This window comes from Triplophysa dalaica, chromosome 7, assembly GCF_015846415.1.
Source record: "Triplophysa dalaica isolate WHDGS20190420 chromosome 7, ASM1584641v1, whole genome shotgun sequence".
NCBI classification, from domain to species: Eukaryota; Metazoa; Chordata; class Actinopteri; order Cypriniformes; family Nemacheilidae; genus Triplophysa; species Triplophysa dalaica.
The window spans coordinates 19762414-19782705 of record NC_079548.1 but is presented as its reverse complement, the minus strand read 5'-3'; the positions used below and the strand labels follow the sequence as shown (position 1 = coordinate 19782705).

General features: G+C 39.4%; 2 protein-coding genes across 5 annotated transcripts in view; one reads left to right on the top strand and one right to left on the bottom strand.

The window, feature by feature from the left end:
- The window catches only part of camsap3 (calmodulin regulated spectrin-associated protein family, member 3), a 30466-nt gene extending 21433 nt beyond the window's left edge, over positions 1-9033 (top strand). For 2 of the 4 annotated variants that reach the window (XM_056752824.1, XM_056752827.1), the window contains 13 exons: positions 1117-1255; positions 1342-1481; positions 1596-1689; positions 1782-1827; positions 1991-2055; positions 2192-2264; positions 2680-4678; positions 4758-4879; positions 5048-5331; positions 5420-5513; positions 5600-5712; positions 6781-6899; positions 7050-9033. In XM_056752824.1, coding sequence (XP_056608802.1) covers positions 1117-1255; positions 1342-1481; positions 1596-1689; positions 1782-1827; positions 1991-2055; positions 2192-2264; positions 2680-4678; positions 4758-4879; positions 5048-5331; positions 5420-5513; positions 5600-5712; positions 6781-6899; positions 7050-7352 — 3591 coding nt within the window. In that variant the 3' untranslated portion in view covers positions 7353-9033. The remainder of the gene's footprint in view (positions 1-1116; positions 1256-1341; positions 1482-1595; positions 1690-1781; positions 1828-1990; positions 2056-2191; positions 2265-2679; positions 4679-4757; positions 4880-5047; positions 5332-5419; positions 5514-5599; positions 5713-6780; positions 6900-7049) is intronic. The other 2 variants (XM_056752826.1, XM_056752825.1) reach the window with 2 other exon arrangements.
- Positions 9034-14318: 5285 nt separating this feature from the next.
- Positions 14319-20130, bottom strand: nr5a5 (nuclear receptor subfamily 5, group A, member 5). The gene is made up of 7 exons (XM_056753798.1): positions 18660-20130; positions 18000-18115; positions 16640-16781; positions 15556-16271; positions 15329-15448; positions 15101-15248; positions 14319-15021 (listed from the first exon to the last, which is right to left on the bottom strand). Exons 1-7 carry the CDS (start codon positions 18757-18759, stop codon positions 14774-14776), a joined length of 1590 nt encoding a protein of 529 aa, XP_056609776.1. The 5' UTR covers positions 18760-20130; the 3' UTR covers positions 14319-14773.
- Positions 20131-20292: the final 162 nt, after the last annotated feature.

Genomic DNA, 20292 nt, shown 5'->3' with positions numbered 1-20292 from the left:
CTCTTTTGATGTATCAGGTGTTGGCTGGTCTGTTCATCACGCTGAACTGTTGAGGTTTTAAGTCTCTTGAGTCTGTGCTGTCCCACATCCTGCTAACAATGCCCTTGCTGTTCTTCGGCTTATCTCACTCACTTTTACTGCATTCATGCCGCGCTGCTGGCATGAGCTCTGCTGTGTTTATGTTCACGCTCTTAAGACGGCTGAACACTGTGAGATTTCTGCCAACATTTAGTCACCTGAGACAAATTTGGGGTTACAATATTTCTTTTGTCAAAGTGCAAAATGAGACGACATGCTCACAGATGGTCAATGAAGTGCTTTTGCAATGAATCTCAACTTTATACGAAGGTTTTAGAGCAGTTTTACAGCTGAGGAAACAATTGAGAGAGCATTGTAAATTGTGATTTAATCAGCATTTGTAGGTGTATTGTGTCCATTTCAGTCCAGAGTCTGTTGAATTTATCGAACCTCAAAGTCATCCAAAAAACCAACTGCATGACAAGACACATGAAAACTGTGATAAAACTCAAGGTTACACATAAAAGTGTTTTTGAACTTTTATTAAATACATCTGAAAATATTATGTTGCATTGCTTAAAAGTGAACGTGAACTTGTTTTGATGTGTGAAAAAATACTGAGCATCTTTTCTGTGATTTTTCACCTGTTTCTCCGGTTTTCGTTTTCATTGTTTCAATAGAAACAATATTTTTATTTGAAATTTGAAATATTGTTAGTAGTTCACAGAACGAAATAAAAATGACACTTTTACCTAAACACTAGAAAAAAGTACATTCAGTAAATGGTTTTAAATGCTCTCTTAATTATTTCCGTAGCTGTATATACTGTAGTTTGCTCTGGAGATTAAACAGTCCTTGACTCCTGTGTTTGGTTGTTTCCATGTTTTTTCCTTGTTGAATTGTCATCTAGTGTTTGTTGTTTAATATGGGCATGTTTTCCATACTTGTTTTTGGTATTTGTTGCAACTACCATTTTTTGTTTTTCCACCACTGTTTAAACACATTTTGTCTGGGCTTAATCAATTTAACTTTAACACAACATACAAAATATTCCAATCCACATGCACTCGAATGAAACCCAATCTTTGTGTGGTTCAGATCCGGTACAGGAAGGAAAGGATGCAGTCTAAACTCAAACCCTGTTTTCCTGTGGTGAATGAAGTGAAGGATCTGTCAAATGGATGTGCCATCGCTGCTGTTATTCACCATTACTGTCCTGGACTGCTGCGGTTAGAGGGTACGACATCTCAAGTGTATTCATTTACATTAAGATTCATTTAATGTCAAATACGCAATTGACTGACGTTTGATCTCTCCTTCTAGATGTTTGTATGAAGGACTCCATATCTGCGGCTGACAGCCTGTATAACTTGCAGTTGATTCGGGAGTTTTGTGACAGCTGTCTGAAGAACTGCTGCCCTCTAGTGTTGGAGGATTTACTCTACAGCCCACCAGAACTAAAGGTATACCGCAACAGCATACATTTAAGTGCTGATGTGAACTTTGACACTTCAGATTTATAAGTGTTCAGTCTTTAAAAAATATTTGAACTCCAGTGCTGTTTTTTCTCTTTCCAGACAAACATACTGAGCTTTCTGGCAGAGCTCTTGTATTGGTTTGAAGTGTCAAAGCCGGAGTTTGTTCAGCCCCTGCAGGACTCAGAGCTGACTGGTAAGTGTTAAATTGTAGGTTTAAAGAATGTCCTTAAAAGACTTTAATACAATAGAATACTCTTCATCTGTTCCCTTATTTTGTTCACGTAGAAACATCGGGAAGGATTGATAATGGCAACAGTGGGACATGTAAAAGGTACAACAGAGACAAATATATTGATTGTATTAAAACATGTGCAAAGACTTGATATTAGACCTGAATCAGAACACTTACACAACTTACACAGTGTGTTCCGGTTTCAAAAGGAATATAGTGTAATTTCCCTCAATTTCTGATCAGTGTCTTCTTTATGTTTCAGTGGTTCTCCATCCATCTTCAAGAAGCCCTTCCTGCCAATCTCCTCTCATGTGACCGGAGCAACAGGTGAGCGTTGAGTCATCACCTTTCATTTCGTGTTTGTTCCTCCCACTCACTGCGTCTATTCAAAGAAAGAAGCACGTGGTCTGTATTTGCATGTTGTCTGTGTCATCCATTCACGTGTGTGTTTGTGTATGATCAGGATCTCTGACTCAGTCTACCTCAATGTCTCATGTAGAGGCAGCTGGACGAACGTGGACTAAGAACCAGCTCAGGTAAGAGCCCTGAATAATATTATTTTCTTTTTCAGTTTAATTGAAGCGACTTTTGTTCAATTGTTTATTTTTTTCATACAAGTTTAACCTCTCTATAATTTATGCTAAACTGAGTTTTTAATATTTATTTATGTTTTCGTTTTTGTTCCAGGAAATAAGTATAGTAAATACTTTAAAAAAGCAATATTTCTGTTTTTGTTTAAGTATTTCCTATAATATGTAGGTCAATATTGTTATCATAATGAATAGAAATGTTTTTATAGATGATTTTTATTACAATTAATATATATTTTTAATGGATTTTATTATAATTAATAGAAATGTATTAATGGTTAGTTTTTAATCTAAAATGACCTTGCTTTTTTCTTTTATTTATACTTAATGAGACCATTAATCTTATTTGCTGTCCCTCCAGTCGTCCCCTGTCCTCTGCAGTGTCCTTTAGTATCCCCTTTGGTCTGGACAGTGATGTGGACATTGTGATGGGTAACCCTGTCATAACTCGCTCTGCCAGCTTTGACAATGTTAACCCCGCTGGTCACTCCACGACTCATGTTCCCTCCACCCCTCCAGAGGACCTCAGCCATTTATTAAGTAAGTCCCCTGGCCCCAACGGCCCTCAAAGAGCTTCCTGGACCACCCGGACTCATCCAATAATGGCCGAGGAGAATGGCATTGAGAGCGAAACAGGTGAACTGCCCACTATCGAAGAGGCATTGCAGATCATCCACAATGAAGAGAAAATGGAGCCCCGGCTTCACCCTGACGGGGCACCTGACGGTTTCTTCCTACATTCATCAGATGATCTAGCAAACGGACAGCACAACGGCGATCCGCCACCTCTTAGCTCTTCAGCCCCGCCCCGCTCAGGAATGCTCTACCATCGATCTTCAGGAGCGCCGTCAAAGTCTAATCGCTCCAGACGTACCTCAGACGGCTCTAGAGATGACGATTCTGTGTTAAGAGATGGAAGCGTGGATTCGGATGCCTCTGAAGACCTACCCAAAACCCATTCAACCCCTGCAACCCCTGCCGCTGGATCTCGTGTAACTCGTTCGCATGAGACGCCAGACAGCGGTGTGAAGATGACCAGCTTTGCTGAACGAAAGAAGAAATTGGTTCCGGAGCAGGTACCGCCTAATGAGCCCGAACCCACACAAATGATAACCTGGGCTAAGAAGTCAGAGGAGAGTCCCAGCAAGAGTCCTGCACTTAGCACAGAAATGTCAGAGCTGGGTGCGAGGCTAGAGGAGAAGAGGAGGGCCATCGAGGCTCAGAAGAAACGCATAGAAGCCATTTTTGCCAAACATCGGCAGCGGCTGGGAAAAAGTGCCTTCCTACAACTGAAGAAGGAACAAGAGGATGGATTGGATGGGGAGGCTGGGACATCCACTGTAGATGATGATCTTAGCCGATTGGCACTGGACGAGAGACTGGCCCGCTTAGAGAATGAGGAGCAGCGGGAAGGGCAACAACACAATCGGCCCTCTGTGGAGGAGGAGGGATGTGTCAAGCCCTCCGCGCAACAGGACAATCCAGTAAAGAATGAAAAGTCCGTAGGGGACGCACCTAAAGAGAAAGGCACGGCACCGTTGGGCGATTACAACAATGCTGTTTCTAAACTCAGTGCGGCTCTCAATTCTCTTCAGAGTGATATGCAGCGTCTTTCGGAACAACAGAACCAGCTCATGAAGACAAAAACAACTACCAACAACCAAGCTTGGGTCATCCCACCAAGCTCCAAACCCTCAACAGCTACCCCTACTCGTCTGTCTAGGCAGTCCAATCGAAACATACCTTCTGCCTCCTCTTCCCCTTCCCCGTCTCGCAAGAACTCTAATCACACCATCCCACCCAAATCGCCGGCGTCCCAACGCAGGGCACAGTCTGCACCTCCGAAGAGCCCCAAAGTGAACCGATCTGCAGATGTTAAGAAGCCGCATTCTACAAGAGTCATTAATGCCCCTCAGAGCGTGGACACCATCCCTCACTTACGACGAGGGTCGCCATGGCAATGCAGGGATCAGAACTCGTCCACTTTCAACATAGGGACGCCCAGCGAATCCCGTTCGGCATCCTCCCTGGGTAGACCTGAGGACAACTTCTCAGACACGGGCTCCAGTGAGGATCAGACCATCTTTAGTATGGAGATGGAGGGCGGATCTTCACAGACTTTGTCCAGAACGGTGCGCCATGGCGGGAGCAGCTCAGGAGCTCCGTCCGAGTGCTCGTTTGAGAGCGATGTTCCCGCCGCGGGTTTCAATGGCAAGCGCAGCAGTCTTATTGAGGTCTCCCTGTCCTCTCTAAAAGCGTTTGAGGGTGAGGAAGCGGATCAGAACCAGGACATGTTCTCCGACTCGATGAGCGACCAGACGGACCAAGAAACAAGGGGTGGAGTTGGGTTCTTTTTCAAGGTGAGGAATTAATTTTATTGCTTGACTTTGGGAGTTTTCAAAACACGGGTTTAACTGTTTGAAATTGTTTTTGTTGCAGGATGAAACTCGACCTGAAGATGAGATGGCTCAGAGAAGAGCAGCGTTACTTGAGAAACAGCAAAAGAGGGCAGAAGAGATGAAGAGACGAAAACAAGAGCAGGAAAGAGAGAAAGAGGCTAGGTGAGATCTGCTGTAAAGCTGTGCAAAACAACAGCAACAACAAAATCCCATAGCCTTACATGAAGGAGGGACTTGGGACTTGTATCATATATTTTTTACTAGAGCCAATAGGCAACTGAGATAATATCATTTATCCTTTTTCCATTAATCCATGCTTACGTTCAACAGCAGGTCATCATCAGTGGACGATCCCCGTATAGGGCAGGAGAGACCCCAGACTCCCTGCACACCCCCGCCACCCCGCACCCCAACACCCGATGGAACACCTCATCGCCGCGGAGACTTCACTCGCCTGGAGTACGAACGTCGACACCAGCTTAAAATAATGGAGGATCTAGACAAAGTTCTCCGTCAGAAGCCCACCACCGTCAGGGGCGTGAAGAAGCAAAGGCCCAAAACCGTGTTCAGAGACGACTCCGGCCTCTCCCGCAGCCCTGCCAAAGGGTTCATGGGTATGTCAATGGTACCTTATTGTTCTTTCATTGTTAGACATTGTGTTAAAGCTCTGTATCATGTGTGGATTTTGTTGGCGTGTCTTAGGTTCTAGGCTGAATAAAGTGTACTCCCATTCGACAATGAACCTGTCCTCCATGGCCAATGAAAATGGGACACTAACTGTCAGGAAATCTCCAAGGTAGATTATTTCAAACGGATCTGTATATAATGTAATGATAATAAAACTTATTTTGTGACATCATAACCTCTGACGATTGTTTGCAGTCGATCTCATTCACCATCCAGACTGATGTCTCCGGGCCGTCTCGCTGCACAAAATGGAGAATGGGAAACTGGATCTACTATTTCATCTCCGGGTTCCATCCCAGAATACACAGGTAAACAACAACACTGTGAATTGAAATATATTATAATCAATGGTGTTTGTTAAGCAAACATTTATATTAGAGTTTGGTTAATTATAAGTGCTGTCAATTGATAAAAATTGATAAAAATTTTGGCGATTAATCTCACATCACATTAATGTTTCAAAATATATTTTTACATTCCAATAATTAATCTCCAAGTAAGCCAACATTCTGATTTTAGTACTGCAATTTATGTCTCCATTAAATTTATATATTTTTTTAATTTATGTAAACATTAATTATAGCCATTCAACAGTATAATTGAGAGCCATCATGTTTAACAGGCAGGAAAGGTTCTCAAATACTTTACAGTCCTTAGTGCTAAATTGAAAATTAAATACAGAAGAATTCTCAATAAAGCTACAAAGCAAATTTAAATCCTCTTTTCTTTTGTTCTTTGAGTAACATTAGAGACAGGAGTCACAGCACTAGGTTTAAGAATGCTGCCCCTTTAAGAGCTGTCTCACTACGCAGATCTGACACCTCTCCCATTTTCACAACTTTAATTTAAGATTTTATTAAACACGTTGAAGTCTGCGCTTGCGAAAAAGGCTAGACAAAACAGGCTTTCTGGCATAATCTTGTGTGGTTTTGTTAATTCAAGCACGAAAGAGAACGTAACACTGGTGCGCTGTCTGACATAGGTTCACTGACGCAGCCTTTAGCCTATGACATGTACTCACCAGACTGGACAGCTGTCGCATTGCTTCAATGCAACTGTTTTAAATCACTCTTAAGTGAATGAATCAGACTGCGATTATATAATGTAACGGCAGTCAAAGGATGACAAAACTATATATTAAAATATTTTTAAAATATTTTTAACGCTTTAATCTGAAAAAAAGATTGCATGCAATAATGCATTAATGTTGACAACCCTATAAATTATATTATTCATTACCAACGGAACGCTCATATTGTAATCTAGTTTGATTTTTTAAAATGTTACGGTTGAAATTTGACTTTCACTTGTTTAAACATCAGTTTGTGAAGCTTATAAATCCTCATCATGCGGTACTTCTTCTCTGTTTGTTTCAGGGCCTAAACTCTACAAGGAGCCAAGCTTTAAATCCAATAAGTACATTATCCATAATGCCATCTCACGCTGTTGTTTGGCAGGGAAGGTCAACGAACCCCAAAAAAACAAGATTGTAGAGGTGAGGGACCTATGAGTCACCATCTGTAGCAGCTCTGTGGGCGCCCTGCCAGTGACTCACTCCAAACAAATATTTGCATAACGGATTTGAATGCATGATGTCATCCTCTTACAATCTGATCATTTGAATTTGTTTTTGCACTCCTCTAAGGAAATGGAGAACGCAGCTGGAAACCATTTCCTTATCCTGTTCCGGGATGCTAGCTGTCAGTTCCGGGCGGTTTACACCATGAACCCCGAGACGGAGGAGATGGTCCGGGTGACGGGCACGGGCCCACGCGCCATCTCTCTGGATATGGTGGAGTCCATCTATAAGTACAGCTCTGACCGCAAACAGTTTACGGCCATCCCGTCCAAAACCATGTCTATGAGTGTGGATGCCTTCACCATTCCCAACCATTTGTGGGAGCGCAAACGCCCGGGAACCCCAAAAAAGCTTGGGACTCCAAAATAAAGCCTGATGCTATTGCCACTACGCCTGAGCTCGCCACGTTACCCAAGTGTGTGTCCCAGGAGAAAAATCTGCCCTCAAAGTTTGTTGACTTACTATGTAACTAGGTCAACTTAAAAAGATCTTTACAGAAATCTACGTGGATGTTTTCTTCAGGTGACCCAAGTAAGACATGTTACTTGGAAAATGGCCAGCTTGACTTTCTATGATTGTATGAGAACTGTCCTTCAATGTTAAATCTTCCATTCTCGCCCTTCAAGTAAATGAATGTCACCTGCCCCCTAAGCAGCAGAAGAAACCCTTGTCTCCAGCTCCTTGCTTTCTTTACTCTATGAACCAGCTTCTTTATCATGTAAACGGATGGAATCTGCACAGCTCTTTGATGAATGTAGGGTACAAACCAACACAGGCCTTCTTTATGTTTATCAGCTCAGTCTTATGGGACTGAATGTAGAAGTGTGTTACAAGCAGCTGTGCAGGTACACTTTTTCATCACATGGTAAGAAAAATGTCCATGCTGCTGTAGGTTTGGAGTTTGTGCCCATCCTGAAGTACATCTGTAGACATCTGGATGTTTTCTTATTGGTTCTCGAGCTTGAGGACCTCAGGTGAGCATGTTCAAAACTCCATCATTTTTCCTTTGTTTTACTTATGGATGAAAAGCAAAAAAATACAACAATAAGCCAGAACGTGCTGTTGATTTCCATTAACTATACTCAAAAAATGAAGGAAGTCTCTTTACTGTTTTGCTGTAACTGGAATACGATGATGAAAGAAAACAAATCAATGTTGATTTAATATACTGTATATTTGAATGCTGTTAAATGCCGATTATTTTCATTTTTGACAATGATTTGTATATTGTGAAGATTTGTAAGCAACGAATAAGCTACCCTGCTGGATGCGCGGGTGTGTGTGAATAAATGAATGAGCAGAATGGAAGAGAGAATTAGACGTATGGCGAGAAACAATAAACGCTAATCGGCTGTCATGTAACTCTCACTTCTTTATCCAGAGCTGAGTGAACAAGTGCTTGTGTTTGTGTTAGAATTACACACTGACATACACCTGCTAATATATTCTTGACTTAAAGGAAACTGGTATAAGGCAGATTAAAATATTGCTTCTGAATCCGCTATAAACGGACTAAATTGACCTTCGTTTCTTAGATAGCATGAGTTGTCTGTCATTTTGTATAAAATGGGCATTTTTTCTGTTTTCCTTCATCAGCACTAAAAAAACTGATCGAATCAGCCACTTTCTCATCTATGAACCAGATGAAGTACTTTGCCGTAAAATGTACATATTTTTGTAAAGAGCATAAAAGTACATATTGACATGGTTGAATGATGTGTTTTTGTGTATTTGTGTTAATGTGTGTGTCAGTTTGGGAGAGGTTAATGGTGAAATGTAACTGGATTTTGTGCAATGTTTAGGATGTTAGGTCACCTGAGGTGTATTTATTGGGTAAAGATGAGCTAGCTTTCTGTTTGTGTTTAGTTTCAGATTTTATTATTTATGTTCTGGCAATTGTGTTGATTCACTCGTTCATTTCACCAAGCACATTGATGTTTCGCGTTTTCTTTTCCATGTTCATGTCTGTAAATTTTGTTTTCTTATCCAAACTTTTTGATTACGAATCACTCCCACTGGATTAGAAAAATAAATTTTTTAAGTAATCTCATCTCTAATTTCTCACTGTCATTGATTTAAATTCATGAGTATTTTGAATTTTTGTTGCCAATTTCAGTTTAAATTTTACATAATCTTCAAGTTCTTGTTCTCCATATTGTCATGCCCAATTCACACTTTTCCAACTCAAATTCATGTTTGAATTTTTGAAGGAATGATAAAAACATGCCTGGTCTAGATTTTACCCGAAATTCCAACTGAAATGGTTATATATTAAAACTAAACATATATTAAAAACATTAGAACTGTTTAAAGACCCTTAAAATATTTTGCATTTTTGATAGTTTGGATTATTATCAGAAAAGTAGGTTTGTAAACTAAGGTTAATAGTGCAGTCAAACTTTTTTTTGAGATTGTTTCAGTATTTCCGTATAATTTGACCGAAGATGTGCCATGTGATGTCATCACATCGCGAATTCCATCCAAACCTGCTCCAAAAATCAAGCAGAGATACTATTGAAGGGAGATGGAAGGGTCTGTATCACTTACAATTTGCTAACAACATCCAATGCCATTTATTTAAAAAACTAGCCTCTGGTCACCATTCATTCATTCCGCTGAAGGCGTTAGCATTAGCCTCTTGAGCGGGCCTTAAACTTAAAAACTTAAAAGCGACCAAGGTTTCCAGACCTTCAGTATGAATCTGCTGCGTGCCTTTTCGTCATAGGAAATGCATAAATGATGTTTTCACATGTGGTAGTTTTAAAGAAGAACCCTATTCGCCAATTCAAGTAGTATTTCTTTACTTTTTCTGTTAAAAAACCTGCAATTTTTATAGCAAAATTTGAATAGAGCCACTGCCAAATTAAGCATTTTTGACCGCGAAAATCTCAGCTAAATCCTGTGGGGACTGATTATTTGTGTTTCCACGGTTCAAAGTTGTGAATGTACCTTACCCTTCCATTTGGGAACCTAGCATAGTCCGGTACCAAAAGGGTGAAGCTAGACTTGAGTGCACGAGCAAGGTGATTGGTCACCTTAGCCTAGCGTTAGTTTCACACGTTCTGGCCCTTATGGTCTTCCATACTGGTGACAAGTTACCTCAGTAATGTTGCCATGTAGTGATGTCGATTGCCACTTTCAGACATACACCACGTCTATCAAGTAAGGGTACTATTGGCAGCCGGAATGGATTACTTACCGGGCCAATGGGGCCAGTGCCCGGGGGTTATTGACTACCATGACCCATAGGTGGCCCTGGTCTTTAAGATTGTGCCATCCAGTTTAGTACAGAAAACCCCAAAACAAGTGTTTAATAATGATTAATACATGGCTCCCTTAGCCTATTCAAGGCCTATTTGACAATGCATTTTGTCTGTGAGGTCTCCCTGGCAATCCTGTTACTATTGTGCCCTGAATACACTGTATAAATGATATCATCAACAAGTCATGGCAACATATGTTTTTGCATTACTTTAACCATGTTTCAACTGCATAGTTGAGGTCCAACCTTAATCAAACACACCTGATTCAGCTTATCAACGCTTCAGGATTACTGGAAATTTACAAACAGGTGTGGGTTGGAACTGGCTGGAGCCAAACTGTGCAGAGCCGAGGCCCTCCGGGAATTATGGATGACACCCATGGTGTAAGGGTAAGAACAGGAAAAATATGGGAGGGGGGCAGAGATAACTGATTGATAATCATAATCGTACTTGTTGCTGATGATTGTATTTAGGCTTTAAAAATAATGAATGTTGTGTTCTTTTTAAAGCTTGTCTTTATAGACTAAACGTGTAACTATCATAAGCCGTCTTCCACAAATCTGCGAAAAATCTATAGGTTTTTGGTCGAGGGAACCAGTATGGCACTAACTTGCCAACTTGGCCTACAAAAATACGTCATCCCTGCACCAATCTATATGAACATAACATTTGGCCGAATTGTGCAGCACATGAGCATTTCTTACTAACTCCAGCACAACCAACAAATAAAGGTGGACTGTTATTTTCTTTCTTTTATAGGGAATAGCGCAGATCCAAGAACTATAAAAATGTTGTGTGGCTAACCAAATGAAAGATCCACCTAACAACGAAGAAGCACATTGATATACAAACTTTGATTTGAATAATCATATTTTTAACTGTTAAGATTTAAGTTACTCACGTGCAATGTCAGCACATGGGGTATGTCGCTAATGGGGGCTATAATGTGAATAAAGATGGAAATCCACTACATTTTGAGGTGGAATTCAGTCCCAGCACTCCGTCCCCCTGCGTTCCCTCCTTTCCAGCGTGTGTGTGTGGTGAGTACAATCATGTATAAATACACAAACATACACTTATGTACACTTATGAGAAATATATGTAATATTTAAATTTTTAATTATAAATGAATATATATTTACGGAAATATGTATTCATGTAACATACATTTGTATATATATATATATATATATATACACACACACACACATACATATATATATATATATATAGTATATATAAATATACACAACACACACATATTATGTGTCTCTGGACCACAAAACCAGTCTTATGGGTACATTTTTAAAAATCGAGAATTTTACATAATTTGAAAGCATATTTAAACTTTCTATTGATTGTTGTCAGGATATGATAATATCTGGCGGAGATATAATTGTTTAAAGCTCTGGAATCTGAGGGTGCAAAAGAATCAAAATATTGAGAAAATTGACTTTGAAATTGTTAATAGGAGGAACTGTGTTACTGTCCATCCACTCACAAAAATAAAGTTTTGATATATTAAACATGGGAAATTAACAAAATATCTATCTTTACTTGATATCCTAATGGTTTTTGGCATAAAAGAAATAAAATAATTTTGCCCCATACAATGTATTTCTGGTTTTAACTAAAAATGTTCCCCTGCTCCTTAAGACTGGTATAAAACAAATATTACGTATTGTGCCTTTAAAACAAAACGGATACAGTCCACTCAGTAAGTTATGTCTCTTATCCTGACTGTCAGAAATTCATGCATGAAAGAGTTAAATTGCCTTTTTTCTTAAATCTAATGCATGTGAAGTAAAACACTTTTAATATGTCAGCTTATAAAAACACTGTCATGTGTAACATTATAATGTATTGAAAATGATTTAATTACATATGTCATGAAAAGCTTATAGCATTTGAAAAGTATTTGTAGGTTTTGTACGCAGTAGATAAAATCTACACTAAATGTTCGGTATACACCATATAATTAAGATTCCCACTTCCGACTTGTGTGTGTGGAGTTTGCATGTTCTCGCCGTGCCTCGGGGGTTTCCTCCGGGTACTCCGGTTTCCTCCCCTGGTCCAAAGACATGCATGGTAGGTTGATTGGCATCTCTGGAAAAATTGCCCGTAGGGTGTGAGTGCGTGAGTGAATGAGTGACTGTGTGTGCCCTGCGATGGGTTGGCACTCCATCCAGGGTGTATCCTGCCTTGATGCCCGATGACTCCTGAGATAGGCGCAGGCTCCCCGTGACCCGAGGTAGTTCGGATAAGCGGTAGAAAATGGATGGATGGATGGATGTAAAGAAAGCCAGAAGCCCAGAACATGAATGCAAAGCGCTTACACTTTTTCCTGTGATCCATTTTTGATGTGTTTTTGCATAGCCGCTGCATTTCCTTCATCTATCGTGGAAATACACTTTTTTCATAATAGGACAAATAGATCACGTGAAATTAACTGCGATGTCGCTTTGTGTTTCCCGGTGAGATGACGTGAGAGGCGTCCATTGGTATAATAATCTTAATATTATGCAGTATTTGGGTGTCTTAAAATGTCTTTCATGATGTGCAATTATGATATAAAAAATCCAATCAATTATTTTTTATTTTTGCACTTGCTACATTTAGTCTTATTCATAAACACAACTTTACCCCCAACGTTTCTTCTCTAAACATTTCACATTCATAAATGCAAGTTTACAAAGGGCAAACCTATTTTTGTAGTGCTTGAAAAAGAGATTCAAATATAGATGTAATGCCAGGTTTAAGATTTTACATAAGAGAATCTAACCAGATTTAAAAACTGTCAGGATTTTAAAACTCCTGTAGTCTGAGCCAGGCTTAAGAGTCAGTCAAGATAGAAATGCCGCAGGGTGCATACAACGGCAGATGAATATTCGTTTATAAAACATAGGAGGTGAATTTATGCTAATTTAAGATCTGTCAAAAAAAACCTACATTAAAACATGTTAACATCACATACAGGATTTTTTTGTTTTTAATTAAGTGACCGCCCTAAAAATTGACCATAACATCAGCATGCAGATACACTTAAAGTCCCACTTAAATTAAAAATGACAATTCTTATTTTTTAATTAAATATTGTGCATTTATAGTAAATAGTTTATCAATGTGGGTTATCTTCATTTTAAAATTCATTTAGCCTCATAATCTTCAGTTCAAATCTGAAAATGCACTTCCGCTCTGAAGTGATCCATCTCAAAAAGCGTAAATTATACGACTTGGGCGGAGCATCTGTTAACTCCTCCCCTTCAACTGTCAGTCTGCTGCTAGTTTCATTTTAAAATGCAACAGCTGTTTTTATACATCCAATCAATTCGTAGTTATAAACGCAAGCCACGGCCCAAAAAAAATCCTTTTCACTCGGAAATGCGTCAGAATAGGGATGTAAAAATGATCAGAACTTCCGGTTCAATTGACTTTTACACTGTTACGGGAAATGACTGAGCAGCATCGGGTAGAACGAGGAAGACTATGTGCAAGTTGTCCATTACCAGGTTTGAACCATCACAAGTTGCTTTACTCACTCACGTCACATGAAAATAAATGAACACTGTCCAAATGTGAAGTGTTCCAGGGTCCTTACCAGTGGCCGAACTTATGTATTCATGACCTCGGGAGCTATGGGACAGTTGTGGCTAGAAGGGATACAGCTATGGCCGAAAGTGGTGCAAAATCTCGCAATAATACTACAATAAATTACATAAGCTTATGCTAATACCCTAATAGAGGGACAGAGAAATTTAATTTATGAACAATTCTGTGACTTAACTGTTAAAAACCTGCGATTGCGCGTTAACTACTATCGAAAACGTTTCTAGCTTGGCGGTGAAAACGCAAGCCGGATCAGGGCTAGATGTTCGGTACGTTTAGGCATTTGGCAGACGCTTTTATCCAAAGTGACTCACATTGCTTCATCCTATACATTTTACATAGGTAAAATCCCCTGGGATCGCACCCACAACATGGCATTGTTAACGCAATGCTCTTACCACTGAGCTACAGGAAAGCTACACCATACAAAATACACCATACAAAAGGTTATAATAATATACTTTATTTTATTAAGTCATTCATTTTCCTGTTTGAGCTTATTGGTGATCTTCAAAGATTCTTAGCAGGCTTTATAACATTTACCTTTCTGGACGTAAAATCAGACCACAGAAAACAGATGGAAAATTGAAACTTGGTAGTAATATCAATGACAAACCATTTTCTTTTATAATAAGAATGCGTGACAGTGGATAAGGCAAGTAAGACAGTGGCAGTGTTTGACCAGATGTGATTTCCACAAATAACGAATTAGTTAACAGCGTGTGAGCTTACTTCACATTTTATACTGTAGTTATTATACAGATAATGCCGGCCAATGATGACAACTGGCATCTTAATTTATTCAAAAATAGTGACGTTCAAAATGATACATTTTGTGCCACAAATCCAGATTCAGCACTTAAAGATCAAATAAAGATTCACAAGAGCATATGAAAAGACAAGCTTTGTTCTCATTGTGTCTTATGTGTGCTTCGCATGCAACATTTCAGTGAGCAGCGAGTTGCAGGGTAGATCACCCAGCAGATGGCGCTGATACAGATACTCCTCCACCTGCAGACTGATGCTGCGCACCTCAGGCAGACGGAGTAGCAGCTGGCCAAACTTGTCCGAGTGACCCGGATGGGTCTGCATGGTGTGATCCATCAGTGCTTTGTTGACACGCTCTTGAGTCTGTTCGACCTGCCTGCGATCCTGTACTGATTTTACATCTGCAACACACGTTTCACCCTTTAAACTGTGCTTAAGAAAACAAGAGTAACTTTAGCGTAAATGGGAGTGAAGGCACACCTGGGTTAAAGAGAACAAGATATTTGAGGCACACAAACTCTTCTCTGTCCAGCTGAAGAGACTTAAGCTTTGAAACAAGGTCCTGGGTTCTGCACACCAGACTACTGAGAGTAACTCCAGCCTGGCTGAGGATGATGGATACTTCGATCTGGTACACATAAAAGAAATGGCAGCTTGTCGTGAATACACGTCTTTCGAAGTTTGGTGTAGTAGACATGATACTCTCACCTGTTGTCCGGTAATCAAACAGATGCAGCCGTCTCTTCCATAAGCCACCTGTCTGCACAGGTGATCCAGGATCAGAAGTTCACTCCAACAGCTCTGCAGAAGCCCCATTTGGTCCTCCACCTATATAGAAGAGATCAGGCGTGAGCCAGGATTTCATTTTTAGGGGTCCCAACTTAAAAATAAGGGGCATGAAATGGCATACGAAAAAACTTTAAACCCCATAAAACCTTAAGATCTTTAAACAGGGTGCTGTTGCGTGCCCACTCCACCAGTCCAAACAAAGTCTGGTCGGCCATTTTGCACATGATGCTGAAGGTATTAAGGCGGTCGTGTTTTCCTCGACATGCCTGTTCTCTCTGGAGGCTTGCTAAAACCCGCATGCAGAGTTGCTTCTCATCCGGCTCAGCTTGCAGGAGCTGGCTTAAGAAGCATGAACTAGGATTTGGGGTCACGTTGGGCGTCAGGATATGTGGATTCGGGGTTGAACTAGGAGTTGAAGCTGGTGTTAATACAGGTGTGGTGAGAAGAGTAGGGGAGACTGGACCAGAGGGCAACGTTGAAGCAGGACTGTAGTTGAACGTGAGGTCTCTTTTCTCTTGAGAGCATCCGTAAGAGCCTGGATAATACAGCGCGTGAAAAGACAGGGATGGATCAGAAAGTGTCCGGTCTCTGGGGATGGCGCAGTCCAGTAACATGGGAAACTCTGATTGGCTGATGCTGGGAGGAACTGACTGGGGTGGGTGGTAATGGTCAGGAGTAGCAGGAGACTGGTTTGAGAAAGGAAAATCATGATGTATTGATGTTTGTGGTCCCTCCTGTTTGACCCTGCAGGGGAAAGTGTTGGCCGTGTGATAGGACCCTCTTTGCTGTTTCATTTGTCTGTCCCGTCGATATAGAGGCCCAAATTTGTTTCGTCCACCTCTCATGCGGTCAGCACGTACGGCTGTGAGAAGGATTGACAGAAAGAAAGGACACATTGTGAGATGTTCAAAACAATCAAAATAATTCATGATTTAGAAAAGCTACAATAAAACAAGAACAGTAAGGAAAACAACATCTATTGTTGCATAATGTGTTCTTGAACTTTTTTGTGAGTCATCAAAGATTGTTGTTGAATTGGTTTATGATTCTAAAGATAAGAAAAGAGGTCATACCTGTAAGTATTTAGGATAGCTATCCCTCCATATCTTATACAGTATTACTTTATAGTGAATTTGACGCTTGAGACTTAATAGGTCAGAACCGTAAAACAGAACCACAGTGAAAACAGGTCCAGTGTGTTTGTGTGTGTGTGTGTGTGTGTGGCTTTACCTTCTCTTTTCATTCCCACAGCTAAACATTTCTGAAAGCGGCAGTAAGGGCAGCGTTTCCTCTGGGCCGGGTCCATGGGACAGTTCTGTCGCTCTGCACACATATAGCGCTTGTTGTTCTGTATGGAGCGCTTGAAAAAGCCCTGATGAGAGTAATCGCAAGGTTTCAATACTTATAAAGAGAAAGTCCTGGACATCATGATTAAAATATATTTCACTTGGAAGTTTCAAGGATCGAACTAAATATTATAACTTGCAAGTTTTATAGTTACAATTTGTATTTTACTTGCAAGTTTCAAGATTAAAATATGTATTTTTTACTTGCAAGTTTTCAAAGGTTATTCTTTGCGATATTTATTAACATTATTCAATACAATACTTCTACAGCATTTATTGATCTTATTGTTAATTTAAGCATTTACTAATACATTATTAAAATCAAAAGGTATAACCATTTAGGATTAGATAATTCAGAACGAACTAACATGATTGATTGAATTGATATTTGAAAATGTATTGATAACTGATATTTGCAAAGATTAATACATGCTGGAAAAACGACTTTGTTCATTGTTATGTTGGTTCATGTAAATGCATTTGTTAATGTTAACAAATGTTATCATTCAAAATTAAATTTCTTACTTTATTAATGTAGATTTTTTCTATTGTTTTTGGCCTAGTTGTTATACACTTAGGAATAAGGTGCAGGCAGCCGGCTTGGTTGTTATCCCAGAAATATGCCCTGACAGTTGGGCTTTTTTCGTGATAACGCCTGGCTGCTTGTACATTACCCCACTTATCATTCTGCTACTTGCCACATTAGAAAAGAACTGGATATGAAATTTGAATTTGAAATATTTTATTAGCTAATTTTTACCGAATACAGAGTTTCCGCGAAGAAGAACCGTGAGAAAACAACGTTCAAATGTCACAAACAGGACATTTTTGGTTTAATTGGTTTAATCGTTTGTAAATATAATCTCATAAATGTTATTAAAAGACAAATTTATAGTTCATTTTTCAAAAAAACTGTCAAAATAATTTTCTGCATCTGGGTTACCATGTGTTATTAGTTTTGAGAGGTTATTATCTGGGAATCACGAACCAGCAAATGTCGCGACTGGCCAATCAGAATCAAGCATTCCAACGAGCCGTGTAATAATACATTACGAAAAAATCTAATATCGTCTCTGTTAGCATGAGTTAATGCACAATGAACTAACATGAACAATTGTATTGACGTTAATACATGCTAAACAGCTGCACTGAAAAAAATAAGTAGGATTTACTTTCTAGTAGTATTTACCCTCAATAGAAATGTTGTATTCAAGTTGTGTAAGTGATCAAGTGAAATGACAGACCTTACAGCTCTCACAGGTGAGCAGACCATAGTGATACCCCGACACCCTGTCACCACACACGGGACAGCCCTCCTCCTGACCTGCCCTTCCATCTGGGTCTGGCTTTAAATCCTGAGCTATGGAATATCACAGTTTTAAAACAAGTTTTAAAATAAGCATTATTTTATCATCTGTAGGGTATTCTATAACATTTATTAAGATGAGATGGTGATGATCTACCAGGGTTGTAAGATAAAAAAATGTTTTATTGCTTTGCCTATCTGATGTATCCACAGGGCAGTCTATTATTTCACAAAATAGCCCTTATCACACAGGACGATTAAGCGTGGAGATATATATTGCTTGCATAACTCTTAGTTTGATTCTTTGAGAAATCACTGAAAATGACTTTTTTACTGTCTTATATAGAATTCCTAGATGTATTTATTTAATGACGAGTAGTTCTATTCAACTATTCAGTATGCTTACTTAAACCGTCCAACACAAATATATTATACCTGGTGAGTTTCTAATCAATTTGTTTGTCTAATCAGTTTAGCTAGTACATTTAGGATATTTAAACACAACATTGAGAAGCATTTGAACTATTTTCCAATAAAAGAATGAATCTGAATCATGAAAAAGCTGAATTCCTTCTGGAAGATTTGAAGATCTACTTACATGTTAAAGGTGCCTCTTGGGTCACAATGTCCCGCGTGTAGTCGGTGGGGTGGAAAGCTGCGGGCTGGGGGTGATCCTGGGGATAGTGTGGGTTGTTCATGTTCCATAGGAGAGGGGAGGTGCGGGTCACCGTAAACTGTCATTCATAACTGTTGAGGCCTCTCAGGACAGATAGGAAAACAGGCACGGACTCGAACTGTCCCAGAGATGGTGCCGTGTGAAGGCCTTCTGACGGACTTTGCTCCATGCTGAGGGTAATAAACCTGAGTCTGTCACACCTTCCCAACTAGCATAAAGACCTCTACATGGGCACAGGATAAAAGGAGGGACATGCTCTCTATGAAGGTACCGCATATAAATAAATACCTAACAACAACCTTGGGGGTGCACATTCATCAAACTGTTAGTTTCAATTATAACACATTAATAATCTGTCTTTATAGAATGAAATGTTGCTCCAAAGCCTAAAAGATAGTCATCTTTATAGAAGCTGTTCATTCTGAAGTGGTTTGTAAAATGTAAAAAGTAAACTAAAGGGCTTTTATACCTTTCCGAATCATGATTAATACGTTTAAATGATAAAACTTTAATGCTTCATGCTGTGTATCCAAACCTGACATAACCAGTTCTGGTAAGTGATATGGCATATTTGATCAAAGAGTGTCATTTCAGCACATTTGACATCGATGATAAAGTTATTAGCCCAGTGATGATTAGAGAGCGGAGAGGTGATGTGGTCTGACGTCAGATGCTATGAAACAGTTCAAGGGTAAACGATTATCCCGAGTTGTGAAAAAAGGCATATGCTATCAAATAAAATCTTGCCAAGGATAACCATTTGTTAACCAGATAAAAACAAGTCTACTTATTATAAATAACTGACAATGTGGTTCATACCACTGCTGTCCTTCTAAGACATCATATTGTTGACCCTGGACAATAAAACCAGTCTTAAGTAGCACAGGAACATTTTTAGTAATCACCAAAAATACATTGTATGGGTAAAATTTTATGATTTTATGTTCCATGAAGAATTGCTGTAAATTTCTAACGTAAATGTAAAGAAACTTTCTTTTTGTGAGCAGATGGCCTGCTACATAGCCTCAGATTAACAACTTCAAAGGACATTTTCTCAATATTCTGTTTCGTTTGCACCCTCAGAATCCATCTTTGTATACTTCTATTCTGACAAACCATATATCAATAGAAAGTTTATTTCTTCAGCATTCAGATTATGTAAAAATCCAGGGTCACCTATGTCCATATTTCGTTATTTGCATTTTTTTTATTTATTGCTATAAATCATTGTTATTTGTCCGTTTTATCTTTGACAGTCCGTCTTGCAACAAAAAGTATAAAAAAGTGCTTGTCAACTTCGACAAAAAAACTTTGTACGATTTCTGCACGAACAGATTGGATTAAAATTATAAAAAAGTGAATACAAAAAAGTACAAATAACTTCAGTTTTGCAGAATAAAATCGTAAGTGCAAGTATGTTGAAATAAACAGACTTGTTTGACGTCAGCGCCATCAGCTGACCATGTGTGTGTTCGACTTCACGTGCTACGATCACGGATCGGTGTATGACATCAAATACCGCGAGAGATATTCAAATGTTTTTTTTTTTGGAAAA

Bases quoted from the DNA above. Each gene is read 5' to 3' on its own strand.
- nr5a5 (XM_056753798.1), bottom strand. From the start codon at position 18,759: ATGAACAACCCACACTATCCCCAGGATCACCCCCAGCCCGCAGCTTTC. The intron at 16,272-16,639 runs GTAAAGCCACAC...TCCTTCTCACAG, and splicing joins TGTGGGAATGAAAAGAGAAG to CCGTACGTGCTGACCGCATG. The intron at 15,249-15,328 runs GTGAGAGTATCA...TATGTGTACCAG, and splicing joins GTTTGATTACCGGACAACAG to ATCGAAGTATCCATCATCCT.